Source organism: Haliotis asinina, chromosome 15 (genome assembly GCF_037392515.1).
Source record: "Haliotis asinina isolate JCU_RB_2024 chromosome 15, JCU_Hal_asi_v2, whole genome shotgun sequence".
NCBI classification, from domain to species: Eukaryota; Metazoa; Mollusca; class Gastropoda; order Lepetellida; family Haliotidae; genus Haliotis; species Haliotis asinina.
In genome coordinates, this window is record NC_090294.1 from 49,941,005 (window position 1) to 49,967,793 (window position 26,789).

Here is a 26,789-nt window from a genome sequence, read left to right on the forward strand (position 1 = left end):
TTGTTTCAGCTGCAAGAGTTTCATGGACTTGATGAAATTAGTATTGTATGCAGGGTTTTGTTATCCACAGCTATGTGAGCGTTGAAACACGTTTAAAGCGACTCATCCTTACCGTATTTCTCTATGTATAAGTGAGTTTTTTTGTCCCTTAAGTCAGATGAGTTTGAGGGGTTTATGATCTCACAGTGGCGTCCCTTTAGGTTATAGGCTGTGTTCGCTGTTTAACACTGCATTCAGTAATATTCCAGCTATATGTCAGCGGTCTATAAATAATCAAATCTGGACTGGACAGTCCAGTGATCAACAAAATGAGCATCGATCTACACAATTTGGGTATGATGACGTGTCAAGCAAGTCAGTGATCCACAGATCACCCGATCACCTCTGACAAGCATGGGTTGCTGAAGACCAATTCTAACAGTTTTTAACAGGTCTTTTGCAAATGAAATTTCAGTGAGCCTTGTCTTAATCATGGAGGTGACCTTCAATGTGCCATTTATTTGGTCTGCACACCACAGTACACCATAAGATACGTCAACAAAATCTGATTTGGTTGGTGCCTGGTATCCCAGTATTGCCTTGAATAGGTTCCAGTGTGATGCTTGAGATTCCCAGTATTACATGCTCTTTGTAGAAGCTGACTTTAGTGGATCTCATTATCTGGACTGTTTGCTGTCCATCGCTCACTCACTTCAGATCATATACTCTCACTACTCATTCACTATACCTCCATGTCTTTCTTTTTCTCTTACTCACTCACTCACGATGGACCTGTGAATAAGCCTTCAGCAACCCATGCTTGCCAGAAAAGGCGACAATTCTTCTTGTAAGATGGGACTAACAGTATCAGGTGGTCGCTGACTTGGTTGACACAATTCAGTGGTTCCCAATTGTGCAATTCGATACATGTGCTCTTGATCACTGGATTGTCTGGTCCAGACTTGATTATTTACAGACCATTGATATATAGCTGGAATATTTCTGAGTGTGACATAAAACTAAACTCACTCACTCACTCACTATGTCTCTCTCTCACTTTCTGTCTCACTCTTTTATTAACACACTCACTCACTCACTCACTCACTCACTCACTGAATAATGTCTCTGTCTATGGAGTCAAACTGGAAGATATATTAATATATTTCATACTTCCTGACCAAGAACAATTATTGTGTATCAGTAGCAGTGGAACTGTCATATGAGTTGAAAGAATTGTTCATTGTCATGCATCCGAAGATACCTGGCTTCATGGTTACCATAACACTATCTTCAGTGTACCATGTCCTGTCCCAAGGTTGAGTGATTCCATTCACCACCAGTGTATAATGATAAGGTAACCATGGCAACCGTAGTATAATGCAAGTGCATTCATTTTTAGCATTATATTCATAGTTGTGGTTTAAACCGATCATTTTAATATATGCTGCAATATATGTAATAAGTGCTGTGGAAAGTATAAATAAAATTTTATGTACAATTGAACAATTAGAAACTTTTTTAGTAGTCTTCTAAACATCATATCCCTCTCAATAATGTTAAACAATTCTTGATTCTGTCATTACTGTCACCAGCTTATAAACAGATACCTCCGATGACATTTCTCTGTTGCTGTGCCAGGTTGTCCTCTTACCAAGTAAACCTCTACAGTCATATTCATGGGCATTAAAACAATCCTGTGGATCTTCTTCAGAAGTGCCCACCTTGCAGGGTTTTTCTGAGGAGTAGCTCTTGACTTTGAATTATTTTACTTATTTTGAAGATTGATGTACTTTGTCTTGATCATGAAATATCACATCATTGAAAACTTCCAATGTATTGTAGATATGCCTACTAGCTTGGTGGTTTTATCCTAGGCTACAAAGGATTGTTATGAAGAATGAGATTGTTTGTCAGTATGCACCATGTGTTCCTCACTAGAAGGGTTGGGTGGGCAGCGCACATGCAGGACACGAGTAGCAGAACACTAGTAGGCAAGGGATCGCCAGTTGCAACCCTGTTAATTTCAACAGTAAACACCAAATATTGTAATTTTATCTTGAGGACATCTTTGGTTGGTTCATAAGTTAGATCAAAACCTCCTCAGTTTTGATTGAAAAAAGTAATCCCTTTACCTATTGCCCCACACCGAATTACCTCTGCTGCAGGCTTTTCACAAAGCCTTAGAATCTGTTTTGACTCTTCACATCAGAATCTCAGGATGTCTTTCCTCCCACATGATGCTCACACATACTCATTGACCTGGAATATCAGTACTGGAGCGGCATGGAGTCAAACTCATGCACGCACTCAGACACATTGCACACTCACTCAAGCATGGTGTGCATTCCTGGTAGTGGCTGCCATTCATGTGCACATTGGCTGCTATTATTGTGATAGCTCCTGGTATTGACTACCATTCTTGTGCTAGCTCCTGGTATTGGCTGCCATTATTGTGCTAGTTTCTGGTTGATTTGGGGACTAGCTGTTTTCACCACTTCTGCCTTTATTTCCTGCATGATTGGCTTTTGAGCACCTGGGGAGGATTCAGGAAATGAACAAATCCTTTGATTTTATGAAATACATGCTTTTAACATGTTCATAAATAAAAAGTGATTGAATACTCCATGTTTGAGGCTTAGTGTGTGTACGTGAAATTGGGTGCTTATGTTCCTGGCTGGTGTGACCTGTGAAGGTCCCGGGGTAGAATAGGCCTTCAGCAACCCATGCTTGCCATAAAAGGTGACTATGCTTGTCGTAAGAGGCGACTAACGGGATCGGGTGGTCAGACTAGCTGACTTGGTTGACACATGTCATCAGTTCCCCATTGCGCAGATTGATGCTCATGTTGTTGATCACTGGATTGTCTGGTCCAGACTCGATTATTTACAGACCGTTGCCATATAGCTGGAATATTGCTAAGTGCGACGTAAAACTAAACTCACTCACTCAGTCACTCCTGGCTGGTGTTAGGATTCTTTGGTTTCACAACCTCATTTCCTGCAGAAATGGCTTCTTGGGGTCTGGAGGATTTGGGGAATATGTAAATGCCTTGTTTTGTTTTTAAGTACATGCCTTCTACAAGTTTGTAACTGAAAACTAACAACCCTCAGACTGAGGTATCTGCACCTTTTACTGAGCGCCATTATCTGGGCCAGTTCCTGGTTTTAGGTTTCTCTGGTTTTACCACCTCTGCTTTTATTTCCTGCAGGACTGAATTCTGGGGTCGTTCTTGTCTGCCTGTTTCAATCCCAGTGATGGCTACAACTACTATAGAAACACCTGCAACAGCAGCAGCTGCTCACACGTGTGCTTCACACTGATAGTGGTCGCTGGTTGTTGTCACATTGATTGACGTTTACACAATGCATGAATTGCTTGTGGCAACAAGATTAATACGCAGTCATTGAGGCTTATCAGGCTTATGTTGTATTCTGTTTGAAGTGTGTCAGGTGGATTTATACCATTGAAATCATCTTTGGTTTGATAATACAATGTGCTAATTTACTGCTTTTGATGTTTCTGAATCTGATGGGGCAATGGGCTAGCCTTGTGGTTTAAACTGTTGACTCCTCATTTAAAGGACCTGAGTTCATATGCCCTCATGGGTTCAATGTGTGAAACCTGTTTCTAGTGTCACCCTCTGGAATATTGATGAAAGCAACTTAAAACTAGACTCACTCTAAATCTGAGCTTTTGGAAAATAATTCTCAGGGCACTTATATACTGATTTCTCAGCTCACCACACTTACCTGAAAACAGACTGGTTGGCAGGGCAGCCTAGTGGTTAAGGTGTTTGCTCGTCATGCTGAAGTCCCGGGTTTAATTCTCCACACGGGCGCAATGTGTGGTGTCCCTTGCCATCATAATGCTTGAATATTACCAAAAGTTGTGTAAAACTATATCCACTCACTCACTCATGAAACTCACTCATGAAACTCACTCATTCATGAAACTCACTCATTCATGAAACTCACTCATTCATGAAACTCACTCATGAAACTCATGAAACTCACGAAACTCACTCATGAAACTCACTCATGAAACTCATGAAAACAGACAACCAGGAGCAAATGTCTTCATAATCTAAATGACAGTAAACATCAGTAATAGGTATTAAGTATTTTTGGATCTTTTCTGTAGATAGTGAAGGTTGTCAAAAGCAGTAATGAAACAATAGAATCATAGCTGGGGTGATTAATATATTGATGTATGTACTTACAGTGCTCATACATTATTCCCTGTGATAGAGTGAACATAATAATATATTCATTTAGATGATAAAGGGTCATCCAAATGTCTCAATATACTGATCTGATTTATTCCCTTTCGAAGTGTCAGGAAACTGTGGTTGTGGGTTTGAATGCCGGATTCACCTTGTCAACATTAGTAAGTCAACAATGGTGGATGTCTTTTGCCTGCATTAGTTTTTGTTACATTGATATACAGCTGTGATGTGAGTGAAATATTGTTTAACCATGTCCATTACTAGTTTCTCATCAGAGCATTGGTTGGATACAGAGCCTTCTGACCATGTAGGGCAGTGATGGCCTTGGAACAACTCGGAGTCTTTTATGCATATTTTTGTTCTTGTTCAGCACTTGTGTGTAGCAACTGACTTGTGTGAAGGTGGAAGTTAAATTTTTTGCATGTTTTTTTCATTCTGGATACAAAAAAATGATGAACCTGTCAATATTGCTCTATGTTATGAAATTAACGGTTTCAGCCAGTAAGATCTTTTGTTTGTATTTTTGGTCAAGGAAACCTAAGGATCTTTATAGAAGTGATAAAGTGATTATTGTTTGCCTCTGGGTCTTTGCATTTCTCAAAATGCCATGTTCATGTCTTATTTGGGGGCACCATCTGGTGTAACTATGGTGATAGATGTTTTAGACCTACATTACGAGTGACTTTCCTGCCAAACCAAACTGGCGGCTTGACATTAACAACCTTTGCGGCGAAACTGATGGTGAAAGAGAACAATAATGGTGGTTGTATCCACCGTTCATTCATACCAGAAGAGTCTGGAGTTCTTGACGTACACTGTCTAGCACTCAGCAATAAACATAATACAACAAGGACTGGCAGTCTTGGAACTTGTATCCTGTATCTGAATCCTAACATTTATCTTGATCTGTAACATGATATCCCAGTGGCTGGTACTATTCAGTCTGCACAAGTGTTGACTTGTACAAGCACCAGTTCACAATGCATGCCTGTTACATAGAAGTGCAGTAATCTTTAACATGATTTTATAGTCAGTTTCATCTCATCATTATGTAACTGAATTACTCTGATCCACAAGGGCTTGCAACACTAAAAACTGCTACCAAGGTCTGCACTGTCACTTACAGGGTCTTAGCACTATATAAAAGGAAAGGATGTAACAAGGTCAACACACCAAGTTCGTTTCAGGGCAAATTTAACAATGATCACTATATTTATGCCATTAAAAGTATGTACACATATTCAGCCAATACATTTACGTACAAAATCAGACATGAGACAGTGATCATTGTTTTAATTCGCCCAGAAACGAACTTGGTGTGTTGACCTCATTACATCCCTTTCCTTTTATGTAGTTCCAAGACCCTGTTAGTGACAATACATACACCCAATACCTTGATGGCATTTTTCAGCGTTACAAGCCCCTGTGCTCTGATCTAAGCTTTTGACTCTGTCACTGTTTGCATAGGCTGAGGAGTCAACGGAAGAGCACACCATCACAGAGAAGATAGCTCGGGAGTGTAGCAAGATGTTGGCTGAGGTAAGATCATCTCTCTATAGACAATTCTACCACTCGCAAACATGTTTCAAGTAAGGAACTTGCCTATCTCTGATAGTACTGACAACTTTACTCCATTTCAGAATCATCCTCTATCATCAGCTTTGTCATGGGACTTTGTCTTTAGAATATGATGTAAATGGATGAAGAAGTCTTTATACTGAATGTCATTTTCTCATGGCATCTTTTGGTACACTATTGGAAGCATTGATTACCTTAAAATCTTAAAAACTTTTAACCTTTCAAGTCTTTTCATTTACCTTTTGTGTATTAAAGTAATACAGAGTCAGATATATAGTTTCTCAAGTCAGTGACTTGTATGATATTGTTTGGATGATTTGAAACCGTTATGTTATGTCCGTTGAGAGTGATGCATAAGATTAAGTTCACTGTGAGTTACCTCATTACAGTGGGTATTATGTGCATCTTGCATGTACATTTCAACCTGGGGAATTGCCAAGCTTTGATGAGCTGTGTATGAATTGTTACTTAACTGCTCATCTCTAACCATCTCTAACTGCATGCTAAGTAATTTCAGTGTCTGTATCACAGCTGGTCTGAACTTTGTTAGTGATTATTTTATTTTCAGCATTGCAAATAAACTGGAAACAAGTTAGACCACAAGATCAATTTCAGATCAGATTAGGACTTCAAATTTTTTAAGCTAGTTTAGCTCTAAGATAATTTGTAAGTTCATGTTAAAGTATAGTACTTATGTCTCTCTTAGCGCTAAGAGATCTTCGAAAATCTAGGCCCAGATCATATCATGGGTAGACTTTTAATAGTTTCTTTACCAAGATCACTCTTAAGGCCCAGGGCCTAGATTATTGAAGCTCTCTCAGCGCTAAGATAGTCTTACATTAATATTGTGGCATTGATGACTATCTTAGCTAATTTGAGCTTTGAAAGTCTATGTCCAGGTTGTGATCATTTTGGTTGATAATGTTTCTATATTGAGGATTCACTGTGTTTCTGTTTCGACTTTCTTGCAAGAAGTCTTTCACAGGCTGAAATCTGTTGCAAACTATTGTTACGTTACTGGTTATGTTCTTTGAACAAGTTTGATATTGTTTCATGTTTGAGTAAAACTGCATTTTGTTCTTTTTCTAATACTCTTTTGAAAACAGATCTACAGTTTGCATGCTGAATGACCACAGACAGAGCTTGCTGTCTGTATCTGAGTATCAACTGTGTTGACTGACTTTAATACTTCCTCTGAGCATCAACTGTGTTGACTGACTTTAATACTTCCTCTTAGCATCAGCTGTGTTCACTCATAATAATATTTCCTCTAGTGCATGGTGTTCTGATGTTTGTGCATGATGTTGATTTCTTGTAGGAGGTTAACAAACTGCAGTTTGAGCTTGAATGGCGGGAGACATCGTTCATGGACAGTCAGCAGACATGGGCTGTCCGCTTTGATAGGTAACCTGTGTGTCTTGCGTGTCAGGCACGTCCTTGCTTTGGTGTTTGGCTTGGTAGATGGTATTGTTTAAATATTTTTATTTTTCTGAAAGTTGGAAACCACAAACTAGCTATTTGATTATCTGCATCTTTTGTGTGGACAGCACAATACTGTTTTAATATACGTATCAAATTATTTTTTGTTTTTCCTGCTTGTACAGTGCGCTCTGTTCACATATTTGGGACTGAGACAAAACTCAGTATAGGCAAGGTCCAGTTTAGTCAGGTTACGGTAAATGATAACCGGAGACAAAGAAACAGAACATAAAGATTTGTTTGAAGGAAATGATTCCTTTCACCAAAACATATTCCATTTTCATAGATACATATCTATATGTTTCATAAAGGTGTGAAACTAAAAAGTTAGCTTCAGCTGTAAAGTGAATGCTTAATTAAAAATTCTAATATTTCTGTGGCAGTATGGAATACTGTTTGTCAGACATATTGTCTCCCAGCAATTGGTTATTTTCACTCAAAGTCTGAGCATAAATCACGAAGAAACTGAGTAGTGTATATTCTGGTCCAGTTTGGACAGGGTCCACAGTACACGGGTAAATGAAGTTAGTTTGCTGGCACATGTCAGGCATGCCTGATCTTACTCCATTAGAAACTTTGCTTTTTCTCTATCGCTGTACTGATGCATTGAGAATGGCTTGGTTATAGTCAACCATTAGTTATGAGAATACTCCAGGGAGCTGTTATGCAAGACAAAGTTAGCTCTTGTTCCTTGACTACCGTAAGTCTGTGTCAAGGTATGGGAGTTGCGGTTTCTTTAATGTCAATATCGCTTTGTACAACGGCACACACAGCTCTAGTGAAAACCTTCTGTCAGTGGTTATCAGAATTTATAGCAAGTCCAAAATGTTTGCCTGGCTTACTTTTTGTGTCTGCTGTGATAGAAACATTGACAGCTGGGGCTCCTTTCACAAAGCAACCTTTACTGAGGTTAACCTCAACCCCCCCATTCTTTAACATTGCACTAAGGTTACCTTCGACTTAGACTGGTTCGTAAGTTGTCACCGAAAGGTGTTTTTTTTTTTTAATGGAAACTGCCGTTGTGAAATTTCTCAGCAATATTCAGTATTCTTGGCCATGTATTATTAAGACTAAAAGTAGTATTTATGAATTTACTTTCACCATGTTAGTTGTTGCACCTTGTTCTGCATGGTTCTCATACATGCTTGTATTACTGATTCAGATAGTATAGCCATGGTTGTACAAGTGAGGCTGCGTCGACAAGCTATATTGGAGGGTTGAGATGGGAGGTGTTGCCTTTCCATTTCAAATGAAGAATTAACAGAAGAAATTGTTTTCTTGTGTTTCAAATGCAAGATATTTGACTGGGCTGGTTTTGGGGTTTTTTGTTCTAAAATAGAAATTATGGAAATGTTAGTGTGACAAATTGTTTGCCAATTTCACTGAACGTGTGAGTTTATTGGGCCATTTAAAAAATAAAAGGTTGTTTTGGGGCTCACAGGAATACTTTAAATATGGATTTAGCCAGTGCTAAAACAAAATAACAATAATGACATCCCCCAAGAATTTTAAATATGGGATCTTTTCTTAATAATGTCTGATCTCACTTTTACAATAATCTCATATTACAATAATTAGTGATTGTGGTGATATATCTTCTTATATAATAGTTATTTTTTATTTTCATTTATTGATTGAAACTGTAAAATTTCAAATGTTTCCCATGCTTTGACCTGTGTCTCCGTACTGGTACCTGTTTCTGCGGGTCTGCTTGTGGTGGTTGGTGATTGGTCTGTCTGTGGTGCAGGATAGTGCTGTCGACTTGTCGGGGGATCTGTCGGGGGACCAGTCTGCAGGTGGCGGTGATGTAGAAGAAGGGGAGGGGCTGCTGTTGCTGCCTCCCCATGAACTGTTGTGGGACGATGAAGCACTCTTACAGAGGTAAACTGAAGCTGGCCGATGAAGTGGTTCACTTGGACCGAGGAATGATGTGTTTTTATTTTTATTTATATATATTCTGCTCTGATTTTTTTATGTGTTTTATTCGTTTTGCTTGAAATCCATATTTTAAAAAATATAATTTATTATAACCATGAGACAGTGCATGAAATTTTAGTCCATACTGATCCATTAACCTGGATGATAAGAAAGTAGTGTTATAAACTAATTTGAATAAAGCCTTTGTAAATGGATGTAACTGATTGTATAAAATCTTTGATTGTCTTATTCATCGTTATCAGAAATTGATCATCAGCAACCCAAGCTTGTTGTATGAGGCAACTAATGGCATCGGGCGGTCAGGCTTGTTTGACACATGTTATCATATCTCAATTATGTGCTCATAATGTTGATCACTGGATTGTCTGATCCAGACTTAATTATTTACTGACCGCTACCATATGGCTGGAATATTGCTGAGTGCAGGGTAAAACTCACTCACTCACTCATGCACTTAGTGATGGCTAGCAGAAGTTCTTGACGCTGACCCAGACATTCACACTCATCTCACCTGGTCTTCACACTCCTACAACACAAATTATACCCCACAGTCTATTTTGGCAGATACTGGCAGATAATAATCCTCTTGTTTACTCTGAGAGTCAGATTTGTGTGGTATTGTTCAGTCAAAAACGTTTTCTTGAAAATATCTTAAAATTGCACAATAAACCAGTTGAAATGAAAATCAGTCGACAGATTTGTCTTCTTGAGATTACTGTGGGAGAGGCTTACCCCACAAACTTAGTATTTTATGCATGTATCTGACTGCCATGATGGTGTGTTCCAGAGTCTGCCAGGAGAACGGTCTCCTCATGTCCACTCTCGAAGCCAGGTCAGAGGAACTACGCAGAGCCAACTGTCAGAAAATGGGTATGTTGAAGTTTGAGCCTGAATTGACCTCGGTATTGAAGTAGGTAATATTCCTGATGTTGGGACTCTAAGTAGGATGATTGGGCTCAGACTTGTTCCCTCAAGTGCGATGACACTCTCAGACATGTATTACTTAAGACTTTCTTCAAATATTAACCACACAGGCTCTCAGCTGAACACAGATTCACAAATGTTATGTTCTGTGGTTTGTCAGGCCGTGACTGAAACTTATGTTGTTAATTATCATGTCAGTATCTGATCCTTTCATCTAAGGACTTCCTCCCAGATCTAGTGCCGTGCCGTGCCGTGCCGTGCCGTGCCGTGCCGTGCCGTGCCGTGCCGTTCCGTGATGGAACTGGAATACTGTTCAATACAGAGACTCGCTTGATAGCAGTGATATACTTGCTTGGGGCAGCACTAGATAGTATTCAAATTATGGTGTACCTTGTTACGATTGTATGAGCAGCAGGACTGATCTGTGTGGCATGCTTCAGCTCTGGCGCGGGAGAGGGATGAGTTGCTGGCTCTGCTGGATGTAAAGGAGAAGCTGAAGTATGAGAGAACGAGAAGCACTGCCTCGGAGGAGGACTATGGCACATACTCATCAGCAGAGGTGGGCTCAGTTTAACATTGACCAGTAGTAAATGTGCCATACCATAGTTTACCACCACCACCACCACCACAGGATATGTACTAATAGTGGTCTCCAGCTAGCCATGTAATGTAACAGTGGTCTCCAGCTAGCCATGTAATGTAACAGTGGTCTCCAGCTAGCCATGTAATGTAACAGTGGTCTCCAGTTAGTCATGTAATGTAACAGTGGTCTCCAGCTAGTCATGTAATGTAACAGTGGTCTCCAGCTAGCCATGTAATGTAACAGTGGTCTTCAGCTAGTCATGTAATGTAATAGTGGTCTCCAGCTAGCCATGTAATGTAATAGTGGTCTCCAGCTAGCCATGTAATGTAACAGTGGTCTCCAGCTAGCCATGTAATGTAATAGTGGTCTCCAGCTAGTCATGTAATGTAATCGTGGTCTCCAGCTAGCCATGTAATGTAACAGTGGTCTCCAGTTAGCCATGTAATGTAACAGTGGTCTCCAGCTAGCCATGTAATGTAACAGTGGTCTCCAGCTAGCCATGTAATGTAACAGTGGTCTCCAGCTAGCCATGTAATGTAACAGTGGTCTCCAGCTAGCCATGTAATGTAACAGTGGTCTCCAGCTAGCCATGTAGTGTAATAGTGGTCTCCAGCTAGCCATGTAATGTAATAGTGGTCTCCAGCTAGCCATGTAATGTAATAGTGGTCTCCAGCTAGCCATGTAATGTAACAGTGGTCTCCAGCTAGCCATGTAATGTAACAGTGGTCTCCAGCTAGTCATGTAATGTAATAGTGGTCTCCAGCTAGTCATGTAATGTAACAGTGGTCTCCAGCTAGCCATGTAATGTAACAGTGGTCTTCAGCTAGTCATGTAATGTAACAGTGGTCTCCAGCTAGCCATGTAATGTAACAGTGGTCTCCAGCTAGCCATGTAATGTAACAGTGGTCTCCAGCTAGCCATGTAATGTAACAGTGGTCTCCAGCTAGCCATGTAATGTAACAGTGGTCTCCAGCTAGTCATGTAATGTAACAGTGGTCTCCAGCTAGTCATGTAATGTAACAGTGGTCTCCAGCTAGCCATGTAATGTAACAGTGGTCTTCAGCTAGTCATGTAATGTAATAGTGGTCTCCAGCTAGCCATGTAATGTAATAGTGGTCTCCAGCTAGCCATGTAATGTAACAGTGGTCTCCAGCTAGCCATGTAATGTAATAGTGGTCTCCAGCTAGTCATGTAATGTAATCGTGGTCTCCAGCTAGCCATGTAATGTAACAGTGGTCTCCAGTTAGCCATGTAATGTAACAGTGGTCTCCAGCTAGCCATGTAATGTAACAGTGGTCTCCAGCTAGCCATGTAATGTAACAGTGGTCTCCAGCTAGTCATGTAATGTAACAGTGGTCTCCAGCTAGTCATGTAATGTAACAGTGGTCTCCAGCTAGCCATGTAATGTAACAGTGGTCTTCAGCTAGTCATGTAATGTAATAGTGGTCTCCAGCTAGTCATGTAATGTAATAGTGGTCTCCAGTTAGTCATGTAATGTAATAGTGGTCTCCAGCTAGCCATGTAATGTAATAGTGGTCTCCATGTAATGTATGAGGTGATTTAATGGATCTTGTCGCCAGGCACTGTGACCCTGTTAAGTATGTGTCTGTATATGGAGACATATTGTCGCTCACAATGTCGATCACTGGATTGTTTGTAAATAATTGAGTCTGCACTAGACATTCCATTAGATCCATGCTCATGGTGTCAGTAGCTGGATAGTTGTCATGTAGCTAAAATATTGCTGAGTGCTACTACATGTTATGGATATGGTGATGCTTGCAATGAAACACCAATGCAGATATCATTCAAGGCCCATCATTCATGCATTTAGATTGATCAAAGATGCTGACACAGCAGAAATAGTTGGCTTGATTGATTTCTGTCCGAATGATTGAAACAGTGTATTCAATATTGATGATGGTCATAAACTGATGTGTTACACGTGTATACCAACGTGATTTTCTAGATGAAATTTGCATGATTGTTACCCGAAAACCTTCCTAGAACACTTCATCAAGGACAAAATGCCATTCTTAATACATTGTATTCTCCCCTTCCCCAGCTGGCGGTGTTGGGAGCTTGTCAGTGCCGGGGGACCAAAACCGAGCCATGTGGCTGTGCCCACGCTGCAGCCAACCTCCGCAGGGACACCCTCAGGCTCAGGGAAGAGGTAATGTGACCAGAGATGCTTTTTCATGTCAGCTGTTAATGTTTGTGTCATTCTGTGGGCCGCTTGTCTGAGGGCGGAAAGGGTACACGTAGATCTAGTGCTTGGAAGGGTTAGCATGGGCCCAGGGGACAGGTGGGAAGCTTGTGAGACCTCGTCTTTTATTATTGCATGCAATTTAACAAGGAAATAGATTACAATGCAAAATTTTAGGATTTTGTGTTTGGACCAAAATAACCAGTTTCGCTACCATGTGCGTTTGTGGCGGTAGGATGGCCTTGTGATCAAAGCATTTATGCTCTACTCAGAGGGCCCAGGTTTTATTCCTCACATGTGTACAATAAGTGAAAACCATTTCTCATGTCCTCACCATGACATTTCTTTTATTACTGCTGAAAGTGGTGTAAAACAATATTCACTCACACTAAGAACATTCAGAATTCTTCTGCATTTTCAGAGTTGTCTCCAAAAATGCTTAAATTCTGGATCTGCGAATTTCCAAATTTGGTTTCCTAGGGTGCTTAGATCCTAGACCTTTGCCCATCCCAAGATATTTCCCAGCGATATCTTATCCGTATCTTAGATGAATCCTTTCATTTGTTTTTTCTAATATTTAGACTTTTTGGTTATGTTTCCATCCATTTCATAGCAATACATATGCATAATATGTATGTGCTTGTAGATGTACAGAGGATTGTGTCTCGTTTAGATATACTGAAAAGGATATATACAAGGACATCATAAATCTACAGAATGTTATGATTGATGTAAATATGACATAGTCATTACACCAGGTTACTGAAAAGCATACTGTAGAGAACAACGCCATAGATGTACACAGGATTGTAATTCATGTCATTGACTTTGCACAGGGTTACTACAAGCATATGTAGAGAGAAGTATATAGAGAGAGGCGACGTCATAGTTTTTCACAGGATTGTGATCACATTAAATGTCATATTGATCATTGCAAAGGGTTCTGAAAAGTATATGAAAAGATTACCAAAAGGCATGAAAGCTTGCTTGTTTACAGTTTGTAAATGCTGTAAATTTTATTGCCTGGTAATATCTATATATTTCTTGTTGCAAAACTTTGAAATATGGTTTGTTTTTCCAAATTGTACATCTGTAAATCATGGAGTTTGCTATAAGAATAATTGCATTCTCAGAATTATTATGCATCCTGTCCAACCCATAAGATTTAACATAAATATCCATATCAGAGATAAATCCCTTCATGCATTGCCATGTGGAATATATGTTAAACAATGCAAATATGTGTGTTGCACATGAATACACTAGCCAGCTCTACTATCCCAGCGATATCCATATCTTAGATAAATCCCTTCATGCATTGCCATGTGGAATATATGTTAAACAATGCAAATATGTGTGTTGCACATGAATACACTAGCCAGCTCTACTATGCCAGCGATATCCATATCTTAGATAAATCTCTTCATGCATTGCCTTGGGGAATATATGTTAAACAAATGCAAATATATGTGATGCACATGAATACACTAGCCAGCATTGCTGAGTGTTTTTGGCTCTGCTGCAGATCGAGCTGTATAAGCACCGGAGGGACGAGGCATATCTCACTGTGGATGCGTACAGGAAGGCCTTTGAGGAACAACTCAACAGGAACAAGTTCCTCACCCTGAAGCTGTCTGAACTCACCATACCTGCCTCCTCTAAAACTGTCAAGGCCAAGGCAGCAATCAAATGGCTCATCAGTGTCCTCAATGATGGTAATATATCTCTGCCTTTGACCATGATTGTTGGAATATGTCCAGCTCCTTGCTGGTGATGACCACCTCAGTCGCATAGTGTGGATAGAGTATCTGACTAGCCAGCAGTAGATTATTGCACAGGGGTAAAAAAAATTCCATCGCCCATCGCCCATCGCCCATCGCCCATCGCCCGATGCCCGGGACAAGTCAGTTTTCATTTCATTTCATTTCATGTCCGTGGGCTACTAGATAATTTCCACTTAGGGTTTCAAACTGCAAATAATCTTGGATTTCATATCTGCTCATAATGAAGCTATTAAATTTCGCAATAAGAATAAAGTAGAGCTAGTAGAGAGTGAAATTATCACTCTTCGATAGATAGTTCAGTAAACATTAACATCAAACATTGTGTCATAAAATCAGGGCAAGTGGAAAATTATTCTGGACAACTTACTTTCTTGAAGTCACGTGCCCTGTGGCTTTTCAACATATTTTTGAACCCCCGAATCATATTAAAAGAAGGTACATGTAGGTACATGTACAAGGAAGGGTGCTCACTATTAAGAGGTTTTGTGATGGGGGTTCCAGCATATCATGATGGTTTTGCTGAGCCGCTAGTTTGTTGAGCTCTGACTTGCATATATACCTGGAGTATTGCCAGCTGGAACAGACTAAAGCATTCACCTTCTTTGTATTATAATATCTTTTGTAAGTTGAACACTGGTTGCGTGAGCACATGCTGTAGCAAGGCTCATGTGTTTCCTACGATATCAGTGTCTTTAGATGGTCTCATTTTGTGCAGTAGTTTCAAGGTGTTCTTTGTTTTCAGCGACTATTGTATATGTGTTCCCCAGGCTCTCCTGACTTCTGTCTTGGCAGTCAGTGTTTGTAGTCTCTGGGAAGGAAGTGAGCTGTATTGTTACCCCATTTGTTTGGAAACAAACTCTTATTAGAATCTGATGCCAGTTTACTATGAATAAGCTATGTTAATTATGTTGCTTGACATGAAACTGGGGCATATGGCTGTTTGTGTTTCAGATGACCTTCACATTTCCATCCCACATCATGGCCTGCCCAACGGTCCTCTGTGCGGCATCAACACAACACTCATGACTCCCCAGGAACTCATCACACTGCTCTCTGAAATGGTGAGTCTCTGTGACATGCCAGCAAGGAATAGTTAGTCAGACTGGGTTAATGTTACTGTAACATGGCCTACTATGGTGGTATTGCTGTAACATGGCCAATGAGGGTGGAATTGCTGTAACATGGCCAATGAGGGTGGAATTGCTGTAACATGGCCAATGAGGGTGGAATTGCTGTAACATGGCCAATAAGGGTGGAATTGCTGTACCATGGCCAATGAGGGTGGAATTGCTGTACCATGGCCAATGAGGGTAGAATTGCTGTACCATGGCCAAAAAGGGTGGAATTGCTGTAACATGGCCAATAAGGGTGGAATTGCTGTAATATGGTAAACTTTGGTCATATTGGGACATCGCTGAAATATGACGGGCTCTTGAGAGCTTTTTGTTTCATTTCGGATGTTAAAGACAGAAATGGGATGAGGGTTTAGGATATGATCCTGTTGATGTCCATGTTGTGTATATTGTGTCTGCAGGTCCATGAGAAATGTGAGGCACTGGCTCACCAGAAACTGGCAGCGCAGGTCCTGGCCAACAAGGTGGAATCCCTCGAGAAACAGATACGTGCCCTGAAGGAGGAGGATGTCTTCACGTGAAGTCACACAGCATAGGTTTTGGCCAACATGGAGGAAGCTGTCTTCACGCGAAATCATGCATCACAGATAAACGTCCTCATGTTTTGATCTCTTCTCATGCTGAAATCCAGAACTTCACCAGAACATACAACAGTATATTGACATGATCTTGTGTTTACAGGTGGCACTCCGGTGCAACACATCTACTTAATCTGATCATTGTTCTATTGATAAGGAGTGATATCTTTGTAACTTACAGAAGATTCTTATTTCATAACAACACATATTTTTATAAATACAACTAAGTTTATCCAATTTTTAGGATGTATTTCTTTGATATCTAACGTTTTTGAGATTACAATTACAAAATTTGCATGCTTGTAACCACAGCTGAATGAAAGCGTTTTTGAGATTTGTTATCAGTTATCTAATGCTGTCTTATGAGAGAATTTACCTTACACATATTTGTTTATTGTTATGTGCGGTCTATATATATTAGTGACTGGGTAATAACTTGTGTATGAGGTTTGACATACTCAATTGTTGACATATCACACATAAAACCAGTTTATGTTGCCATGTACCCAGTCTCATGTGACATTTGATGTCATTCTGTCAAATGTCAGAAATGTTCTTTGAAAAACAAAAACGTTTTTGGTCCTCAGGATATGAAAAACCAGTGACAAATATGTATTGAAAGCTGTAGTATTTCATGTCTAAAATCTTTTGTTTGTCTGAATTTAACTTTTTAAACTTTCAACTAGCAAGCTGACAGAAATGCTCAGGAATTATGTTTTGATAATTCTGGCATCAGAAACATAGTGCTGCACTTTCTGAATCCGTTACTCAGTACTGCTTCCATACCCTCCATGCTATACGCTCTGAAACTTGTCCCGAGTAAATGTGTCTAGAAAATGTTTTCATGTTTGATGATTTTCTGATGTGTAGATGTCTCCATTCATCTACTTGCCTGTTTGATAGCTCTGAATCTGTGAGAGGCTGACGTTTTTAGTTTATTGTTTAAGTAAAATGTCATCATAACTGGCCCACACCATCTGGATTTGTCAACCACCATGTCATGTCGCGTTGTGTGGGTTCGGTCAGGTCAGGTTTGGTCTTGCAAGGTCGATCAGATCAGGTCATGGCATGTTAGGTCAGGTTGAGTCATGTCAGGTTATATTGGGTCGGGTCAGGTCTGGCTAGGTTATTTTGGGTCAGGTCGGGTCATCTGAGGTCATGTTGGGCTAAGGCAGGTCTTGTCATGGATTGAGCTGCTTGTGTAAAGGAGCTGACAACAGTCCTCTTTACAGTTGTATTTATATACACATTAGAATAATCAATGCATGTACATAGGAAGTTGAAAACTGTTTCTTGTTTTGTATTTTTTTCTGTTTGAAGAAGTGTCCGGCTGAACATGAGTAATTGGAGTTTGACCAAAACAAAAATATCTGTGTTTCCTGATTGACCTGAATATTGGGCCCTCAGCACTGGCTTCCATTTTCTGTGTTTCTCATATTGCACCACAGTTCGTATCACCATTCTGTTTTTGTTCATATTTGCATGTCACTAGCATGAAAGTAAAAAGTATATTTTGAAAACAAGTGCCATATTAGGTCCTATGTTGAATAAGGAAACACACATACAGTAACTTGGATCACTAAGTTACAAAGATCTATCGACCTATGATTGATAAATTGAGTACTCACTCATGTTTTGTCAGCTGTAACTTGTTCTGTTTTGTCAATGTTTTGTTTTACGTAGGTTCCATTACTTACTTTAGTGTTTATGATTGTCTCCAGTTTAGGAAATCCTTTTGTCTCTGTGTTCAAGTTAATCTTCTTAGTATGCATGGAAACGGTCACAATTTTGTTAAGGTGAGTGTCTTGGAGGGTTGATTTGTGTGTTTCTAGGTTTTCTTTTGAAAAATAGTCTGTACATATATTTGTGTGGTAACCATGGCAACCAATGCAGGAAAAACTGAAATGAGAAATAAAAACTAATAACCTTTAACAATTTGGGTTTGGTCAGGAGAAGGAACTCTCTTTTATGGTTGAAGTGACAATATACGATGGGTTTCATCAGTTATATTAATGTCAGCAGGTGAAACCTGCAGTATTATCCTTTTTAGCAATGTAGCCTTTTTTGGTTTGTTGGTTTTGTTTATGAATGTTTGATATTTTGTGAGGTATGTTTGGTGGTATGAGTGAGTTTTGTTTTTTCCTTATTGTATTGGTATATATAATTCTGGAAATCCTAACATTGATATATATTTTCAGTAAAGTTGATTCTTAATACTCTTTTTCATTTCTTATTGTTCATTTCATGAATATCACACTGGATGTCAATATTTGCATGTGAGTGCTTGATTGAAAACTGAGAATCTCATTAAGTTCATATTGTGGACCAAATGTGTTTGAAAATCATGATGCATGCTTTAAAGTGATATATGCATACAGATGATGATATATGTGTATGTATGACAATATATGTGAATGCATCATGATATATGTGTGTGGATGATGATATATACTGTATCAGCACCTCTTTATTGACAGTATATTATATTTATTTGGGATCCCAGTGCTATGTTGAATTGTGTAGGGGTCTTGGTATTGATTTACTTTACTTGTTAATTTGTTGCTATTGTGATTTCCCCAGTTTGTACACATAGAATAAGACATATCACAGTTGTACTGACCAGCGCAGATCACTTGTGACTGATTCTGACCCGGTATCTCCAATAGGGAAGTAGAAATTAAAGTCAATATGGCTCGTCCTTATGTCAAACCTTAAACATTTAGGGTTCTAGGCTTTCCCCTATTTGAACATTAAAATTACACTTTCAAAATCCTCATGAAATAGAAACTTGGAGAACATTATGATGTCATGGTATTGCCAAAATATTCACATTTATCCTATGTGAAATCATTATAATGCTGGTCTACAATGGAAGTGAACAACATCTACCGTATTCACCATAAAAAGCACCTTGCTTTAACAAGTGACCCTATCCTTGACCACTGAGACAAACAGCCCATAGTAACAGATAGTGACTCATATTTACTTTCATTATTTACTTGTATTATATTTTTATCCGAAAACAGTAGCATAGAATGCATATATCATTCACTAGTAGCTCTACTTACACTATCAGGGGGGTACACACAAAATAGGTGATCCAGACTAGCAGTTGTCATCCACTTTTGTGGAAGCTAGAGTGGCTGAGTGGGTTAGATTGCTGACTTAGTGTTCTGACTCTTAGACTTCAGACTCGAAACCTGGATAGGTCTAAACCCAACAAAAGTACTAAAATCTGTGGGGTAGCCCACTGGTTCAAGCATTCTCTAGCAACATCAGACTCATTTCTCACACGGGTACAGTGTGTGAATCCCATTTCTGCTGTCACCTGCCATAATATTGTTGGAATATTGCTAAAAGCAGCATAAAACTAAACTCACTCACTCAGTCACAACTAGAATATCTTCATTACTGAGAAAGTGTAATCCCAAATATAACATAAGTTACAATACTTAAGGTGTTGAAGGTCAACTGATATGTAGTTTGTTCACTACCATTTTCCTTCTGAAAAATTTATTTTGTTTATGATTTTAACAAGGACCCCTTGGTTAATTTTGTCAAGGTGCTCATTATGGTGAATACAGTATCTATGATATCGTACAGTTTTTATCAAAGACATATCACTATATACAACAGAGGGAGCTCACCAAGCTCATACTCTGGGCAAAGTTTTACCACATTAGAATCATGGATATCTTTATTGCGCACAGTTATTGTCATGTGTGCCTGAACTGAATGACACACAAGTTTGTTGTGAGATTTGGTATCAACTTGAAACCTGTAAACTCAAACTTGTTATGAGGATGTATATAAATTTGCAAGCAATTCAACAGCATGTGACTGTTCAGCAGTTTGTTTTCATTTGCAGATAACTGTTTCCTGATTTGTAACAGGTTGGGCAGAGCTTTATTGTGACATTTGATCGCCTGTGGTTCTTGAGAAAGTGAAAGTTATTATGACTGACACATTTATTCTCTTTATAAAAATTTACTTCCAACAGATTTGTGCACTTGAGTGAAAAGCATTAAAAATTGTGAGCACAATTTAGACATGGACTTAAACAGAATGCACTCTGTTTTTTACTTATACCTCTGAAAATGCAAGCCACTGCTTAAATATGATGTGGAACATTAAACTCAATGGTTCAAGCTATGGTACACTGTCAAAATATCCACTGTGACACTACTACACAACATATTTGTAGTGTGTCAAGGAGACTAGGTTCGAGTCCTGTGTGTTTAGTAGTTTTGACAGCCATGTACAACTCTGCCTAGATTATCATTTCATCTTGTAAATGATTGGTTTTTATCTTTTTAGTGTACAATAGAAACAACCTGAGAATTAGTTCATTTTCCTTTAGCTGAAGGTACTAAGATGTGCTGAAAGAGTGTAGACTTGTTTGAGATGTTTTAGTTCCTGTTCCTGTTCCTGACAAACTAAAGAAATATGCAACAGCAAGTGCCAAGTGTCCATAGTCTATCACCATGATGCTGCTTTGTGTTTACTCCGTGTTTACACCCTCACTCACTCTACATGTGGTGGCTATGACAGTAACTATGCAGAAGATGTACAAATTATACCGATGTGAATATGTGATAAATAGGAAATCAGTGATTTTCACCAACTATCCAGAGTTCTTAGATATTATGTGACAATATAAAGTTGGCATGCTTTATAAGAGATTTGTTAAATACAGATGGTTGCTGTAGAAACAACTCATATTTGGTATATATTCTCAGCAGTACATGTAGCCAATCCAAAACAGGTATTTTCTGAATGCATGTCTACTTTTCAACTGAGTGTTTAAGACTCATGTCATGTGTTTTCACTATTTGAACTCCATTGTATCTACATACCTCTTAGAAGAATAAATCAGTTTTTTCCAAATTGTCTATTTTTGGAAATCATACTTAAAATGTGTTTTTCATGACAGAAACTATTGAATTCTGTGTTTAATGTTAGGAATATCTTGGTCAATTGTATGATTTCTGTTAAGGCATCCCCTTGCCAGGTTGTGAATGTCAACAGTAACTATAGCAACCATAGGTATTTGGTAGTAATTGTTTTAGTTGATGCCATTTGATGTTCTGATCATGCTGTTTTGGTAAAGTATGGAAATGGTTGTCAGGAAGACGTTTTTCCGTCCATGACATTGCGTGCTGTGTTATACACTGTAGTTAGTTGTGTTCAGATGCACTATATACATGCACACTATGCTCTATAACCGGGAACATGTAGCCATCGGTACTTACTTGTGACTTATATGCTGTGTAGTTGGAATATGTTTGTTGCAGATCATATTGGGGATAGTTGAAGTGTCTTATTAATTTTAGAGATGAGGCCAAATAAGTTTGTACCTTTGAAGATGTTTGTCATACATGGCAAGTAATGAGGATCTGGTGGTCACGCTTGCTGACATGGTTGACACATGTAATCAAATTCCCATTTGCCTAGATCAGTAATCATGCTGTTGATCACTGGATTGTTTGGTCCAGATTTGATTATTTACAGACTGTCGCCGTAAAGCTGGAATATTGCTGAGTGTGGCATTAAATACAAACCAACCAAGTCAGTTTGACTTCTCACATGTAATACTTCTGCGAGATTTATAGCCTGGGTTTCTGTGGTAAATATCCAACTCTGGAGAAGTTAAAGATAGTCATTAATTTCTCGTTTATCAGTACAGTGTGTTATGCTAGAACAACTGCAATATGAAATATCTTGAACGGATTTTGAGTAGTGTATTTTCAGTACTTTTCTCAGTAGAGGCCAGTAAGATTCATGTAAACTCATCAAGTTTCATTTTCAACAGTGTCGTGTCTCTTCATTTTAGATAAATCTACTTTCTTTTTCTCATGCATGATGTGAATCTTTAGGATTTGATGACATAAAATTCAGACGGCCAGGTCCAGATGCAAATGCAGTTTGACACTGTTGATTGAACCTACATACTCTGAGTTATCTGGACATGTTTTTACTTCAAGACAGCATTCAGCTGTGTTGCATGTTCACTGTTGATGAAGTTGATGCATCCTGTAGAAGCCAGATGTAGCTGAGATATGCTGGAATGTTTTACATTTACATTAAGTTTTGGAAATAGAGTTGCTGGATCTGAAGCAGGCATTTGATGGATGCATTTGTGACTGGCCAAAATGTAATTAATGTTTTGCGTAGCATTGAGTAGCTGTTTGGTTTCCAGATGTACGTTTACTGCATCTGGAGTCAGTAGTTTATTAGTTTGATGATGTTGTTTTTGATCATGATGTAAATGAGGGTATCACTGACAGTTTTCACCGTTGATCCTGTGTATGAATTTATTAAAGATATTAAATATGGTTGTTATGCGTAGGTATTTTTTGTCATTCTTTGAGGAAACCCAGATGTCTTCAGTCTTTATGTTAGTTGGCTGAAGATGCCTGGGTTTGATTTCCCTGTTTTGGCCTAGTGAGTGAATCCTCCTCTTTGTGATCCAGTTTTGATGAATGTGTTGGTCCCTGTTGGTCCAGTGGGAGGAGCCTATTTCTGGTGTCCCTAGCAGTGATATTGCTGGAATAATCGCCAAAGCCGAAAGCGGTGGACAACCACACTCACTTCAGACTGTACTCCCATGCCATGCTGTCATACTGAAATATGTTCAGAGTCCTGCAAAACAAACTGGGTTCCCTGCTCTTGTGACTGGTCTTCAGCAACTTGTAGCAGGCGACTGACTGGGTGGTAAGACTTACTGACATGGTTGACAGGTCATTGCATCCAAATTGCATAGATTGATGCTCATGCTGCTGACCACTGGATTACCTGGTCCAGACTTGATTATTTTCAGACTTCTGCCATATAGCTGGAATGGTGTAGAGCATGGAGTAAGATTCAACTCATTCACTCACTCACCCCAGTACACTGGTGTGCCTAATGGATGTTTCATCATATTTACTGGACACACTGGGATTGCTGTTTGTGCCTGTCACACTTTCACTGTCACAGATTCTTGAAAGTATTTTGTCTTGGAGTCATGTCAATGATGAAAACAAAAGCAAAGAAACTTGGAGATCAGTTAAAAGAAACAAAGTTTTAGAGAAATGTCAGTCAGTGATTTGTGGGTTATTATGGACCATGCAGCCATCAGCTGTAAAGTGTGGGGCCAGATCAGTGAGTCATGGACAGGGTGTCTGCTAAGAGTGAGGTGGGTTGATCCCAGGCAGTATCAGAGCAACTGCTGTTGAACATGGTACTTGTTGTTTCCCTGCCTGGCACCCTGCATCAGGGGGATAAAACAAGGACTGGGTGGCTCGGGAGACCATACAGTGGGATACACACGTTTGATGAACACCAGATACCACGTGGCAAGAGATCTATCTGTGAATAACCGGGTAATTACGGACTGTGACAGGTGAATCCATCTGGTGTGTTCGGAGCTTTGTAGAGGTACTTTATTACTGTTTCACAGGGATTGATAATCAAAATTACAACATGCAAATAAGCAATACAAGTGCAGCAATACGTCAATATCTAATCACTGCGCGGAACACAACAACCAAATAACCAAGTTACTCTCCGAGTGGTCATATCTTTGTGAGAATAAATGTCGATTGGAATGCAAGACCAGGCATTTTGATATTGGAACGTGTATCTACTAAGAGGTGTGAGTGTGTACCATGTATGTTTGAACTGGACATAAAGTGAATAAATGAAAGAGAAAAAGGATAGGATAACGAACCCGAAGTGGACAGAGTTAGTCAGGTATTACCCGCCAGGTGTCTGGACGCAGTGAAAGTTACCTGTGGAGACAGAATGGCAGGAGACAGTCTCTATCCCGCTGGTAACACAACTGAATCTTGCTGTGTAAGCAACAGAGCAGGGTGTTAGAGTAATTATAACCCTATCTACACAATTTACAGATTATCTACAGTATCATTTTGTGTACACAGAGATACAGGTGACGCGATCATACCACGCTCCACAATGACTTCCCCAGTGCGTCTGGACCATGAATGATGACTTGACTTTAAGTTGTTTAACGCCACACTCAGTGTTTATACCGCGGTATTCCAGTCGTGTGGAGCAAACTGCACGTGGCAGAGTCTGAACCAGATAAACCAGTGATCAATGTTATGAACAACGTTAAATGCTGCTGAAACTCTGTGCACAATGTCACTGATAGGATCCATGCTTCCTAATACAAAAATAGGATTTTGGAAACCCTATATCTCTATGAATATGGTGAAATATATTGAAACATTTTGTTTTACAGTGTTACAAATATGGTGAAACTCATTGTTGGTTTATTATGATGGCAGGAACTAAGTACAGAAACGCAGTACAAATGCAGCAATACGTTAACATCTAATCACTGTGCGGATCTGTGCCCCTTTTACAAACACAACAAGCAACAAATCAAGTTATTCTACGAGTGGTCACATCTTTGTGAGAATAAACGTCGATTGGAATGCAAGACCAGGCATTTTGATACTGAAACGTGTATCTACTAAGAGGTGTAGGTATAGTACCTTGTATGTTTGAACTGGGCATAAAAAGAATAAATATATGAGAAAATGGGATAATGCAAAAATGATCTACGATGTGTCATGTGATTTTCTAAGGCTTTTTTATTTTAAATAACTGCCATTTTATTAAATAACTTGGATGTTCAAATATTATGTTTCATATTTGAATGTCTCACAGTGCAAATGGTTGTTAGATCGAGTAAGCCAAAATCGCGGTGTTGTCTGATCGAGAAGCCGAGTAAAATTTTTGTTTGTGATTTGTCTTGGGACAGGTCACACAAACAACTTTAGACATTGAGACAAAAACACTCGTCACTGAACTTGACAAATCTCTCCCAAACACAGTCGTCATTACAGTTAGAATAGCTCGTCCAAGCACTCCGTCAATATGTTGCGTCACTAAAACACACCCGTTTATTAACTTTGGACAACACGCCCAAACGCACCCGTCTAATGACATGGAACAGCTCGCCCAAACAAACCCGTTTATTCACGTGGAACAGCTCGCCAAAACACACCCGTCTATCATCTTGGAACTGTTCGCCAAAACACACCCGTTCATTAGCTTTGGATAGCTCGCCCAAATACACCCGTCTCAAACTTGCGCGCGAAGATGTGATTTTAAAGAAATTGATATATTAATATGAATGGGGTTATATTTGCCGTTTGTAAATGTGAATTCATACATTTACAACAAAAATCATGAGTTATCATTTGACATGTTTATAAAAAATATGCATGTATTCTGATAGGGCTTGGACGGGTAGTCGGGTATTCGAATCGGGGTCGGGTACAACTGGAATCGAGTCCTATCTCTAGGAATCGAGTACACGGAAATGGAAGGAGTGGGTGGGTGAGTTTAGTTTTACGTCGCACTTAGCAATATTCCAGCTATATGGCAACGGTCTGTAAATAATCGAGTCTGGACCAGACAATCCAGTGATCAACAACATGAGCATCGATCTGCGCAATGGGGAACCGATGACATGTGTCAACCAAGTCAGCTAGTCTGACCACCCGATCCAGTTAGTCGCCTCTTACGACAAGCATAGTCACCTTTTATGGCAAGCATGGGTTGCTGAAGGCCTATTCTACCCCGGGACCTTCACGGGTCGGAATGGAAGGAAATCAGTATTGACATGGGCAGATAATACTTTGCCTTTTTTTATTATTGACGTGACATATCATTGATATTGTCCGACTGATCGATGGAGCTTATTACTGACCACTGTAACATATCTGACCACTGTAACATATCTGACCACTGTAACATATCTGACCACTGTAACATATCTGTGCTTGAGCAGTAAGTAGTCAAGTTACAGCAACGGCAGGAACGAAAACTTCTGTGTTTAGAGAGGAATGTAAGTAATGGTGTTGCTCTACAGTCTGTTTGACCTGGGTCAATGCCTCGCACACAGCCAGCAGTCAGTGGGTACCCAATGGGGGTGATAAGGGGTCACGTAGAAAGCTGCCTCTAGGGAAAGGAGAGAGACTAATCATTCTCCATGCTGGTTGCTCCAGCAAAGGCTTTCTCACGGGCTGCCACTTGGTATTCAGGGCAAAGTCCACAGATAACAGAAACTACCTTTCCGAGATGAATGGTGCGGCTTTCCTCGATTGGAAAACGAGTTGGTACCAGCTCTACAAGAGACGTCTTTTATCGTAATGGACAATGCCCCATACCACAGTAAAGCCCCGACGTCGAACAATCGAAAAGGTGATTTGATATCATGGCTCGACAAATTTCAGAGCTCACGGTCTTCAAAAGCAACGAAGCCTCAGCTATATGAGATCATAAAAACCCACAAAGGTGAACCTTTCTACAAAGTTGACAGTTACATAAAAAGTAAAGGTCGCGATATTCTACGACTTCCACGCTTT

At 39.5% G+C, this 26,789-nt stretch overlaps 1 protein-coding gene across 1 annotated transcript in view; it reads left to right on the plus strand.

Annotated features, from left to right (window-relative positions):
- The window catches only part of LOC137265456 (coiled-coil domain-containing protein 125-like), a 37,530-nt gene extending 14,775 nt beyond the window's left edge, over window positions 1-22,755 (plus strand). The window contains exons 4-11 of the mRNA XM_067800859.1: window positions 5,672-5,743; window positions 9,009-9,142; window positions 9,987-10,069; window positions 10,564-10,682; window positions 12,772-12,879; window positions 14,438-14,627; window positions 15,648-15,757; window positions 16,231-22,755. Of these exons, the coding sequence (XP_067656960.1) occupies window positions 5,672-5,743; window positions 9,009-9,142; window positions 9,987-10,069; window positions 10,564-10,682; window positions 12,772-12,879; window positions 14,438-14,627; window positions 15,648-15,757; window positions 16,231-16,350 (936 nt within the window). The 3' untranslated portion in view covers window positions 16,351-22,755. The remainder of the gene's footprint in view (window positions 1-5,671; window positions 5,744-9,008; window positions 9,143-9,986; window positions 10,070-10,563; window positions 10,683-12,771; window positions 12,880-14,437; window positions 14,628-15,647; window positions 15,758-16,230) is intronic.
- The last annotated feature ends 4,034 nt before the right edge of the window (window positions 22,756-26,789 follow it).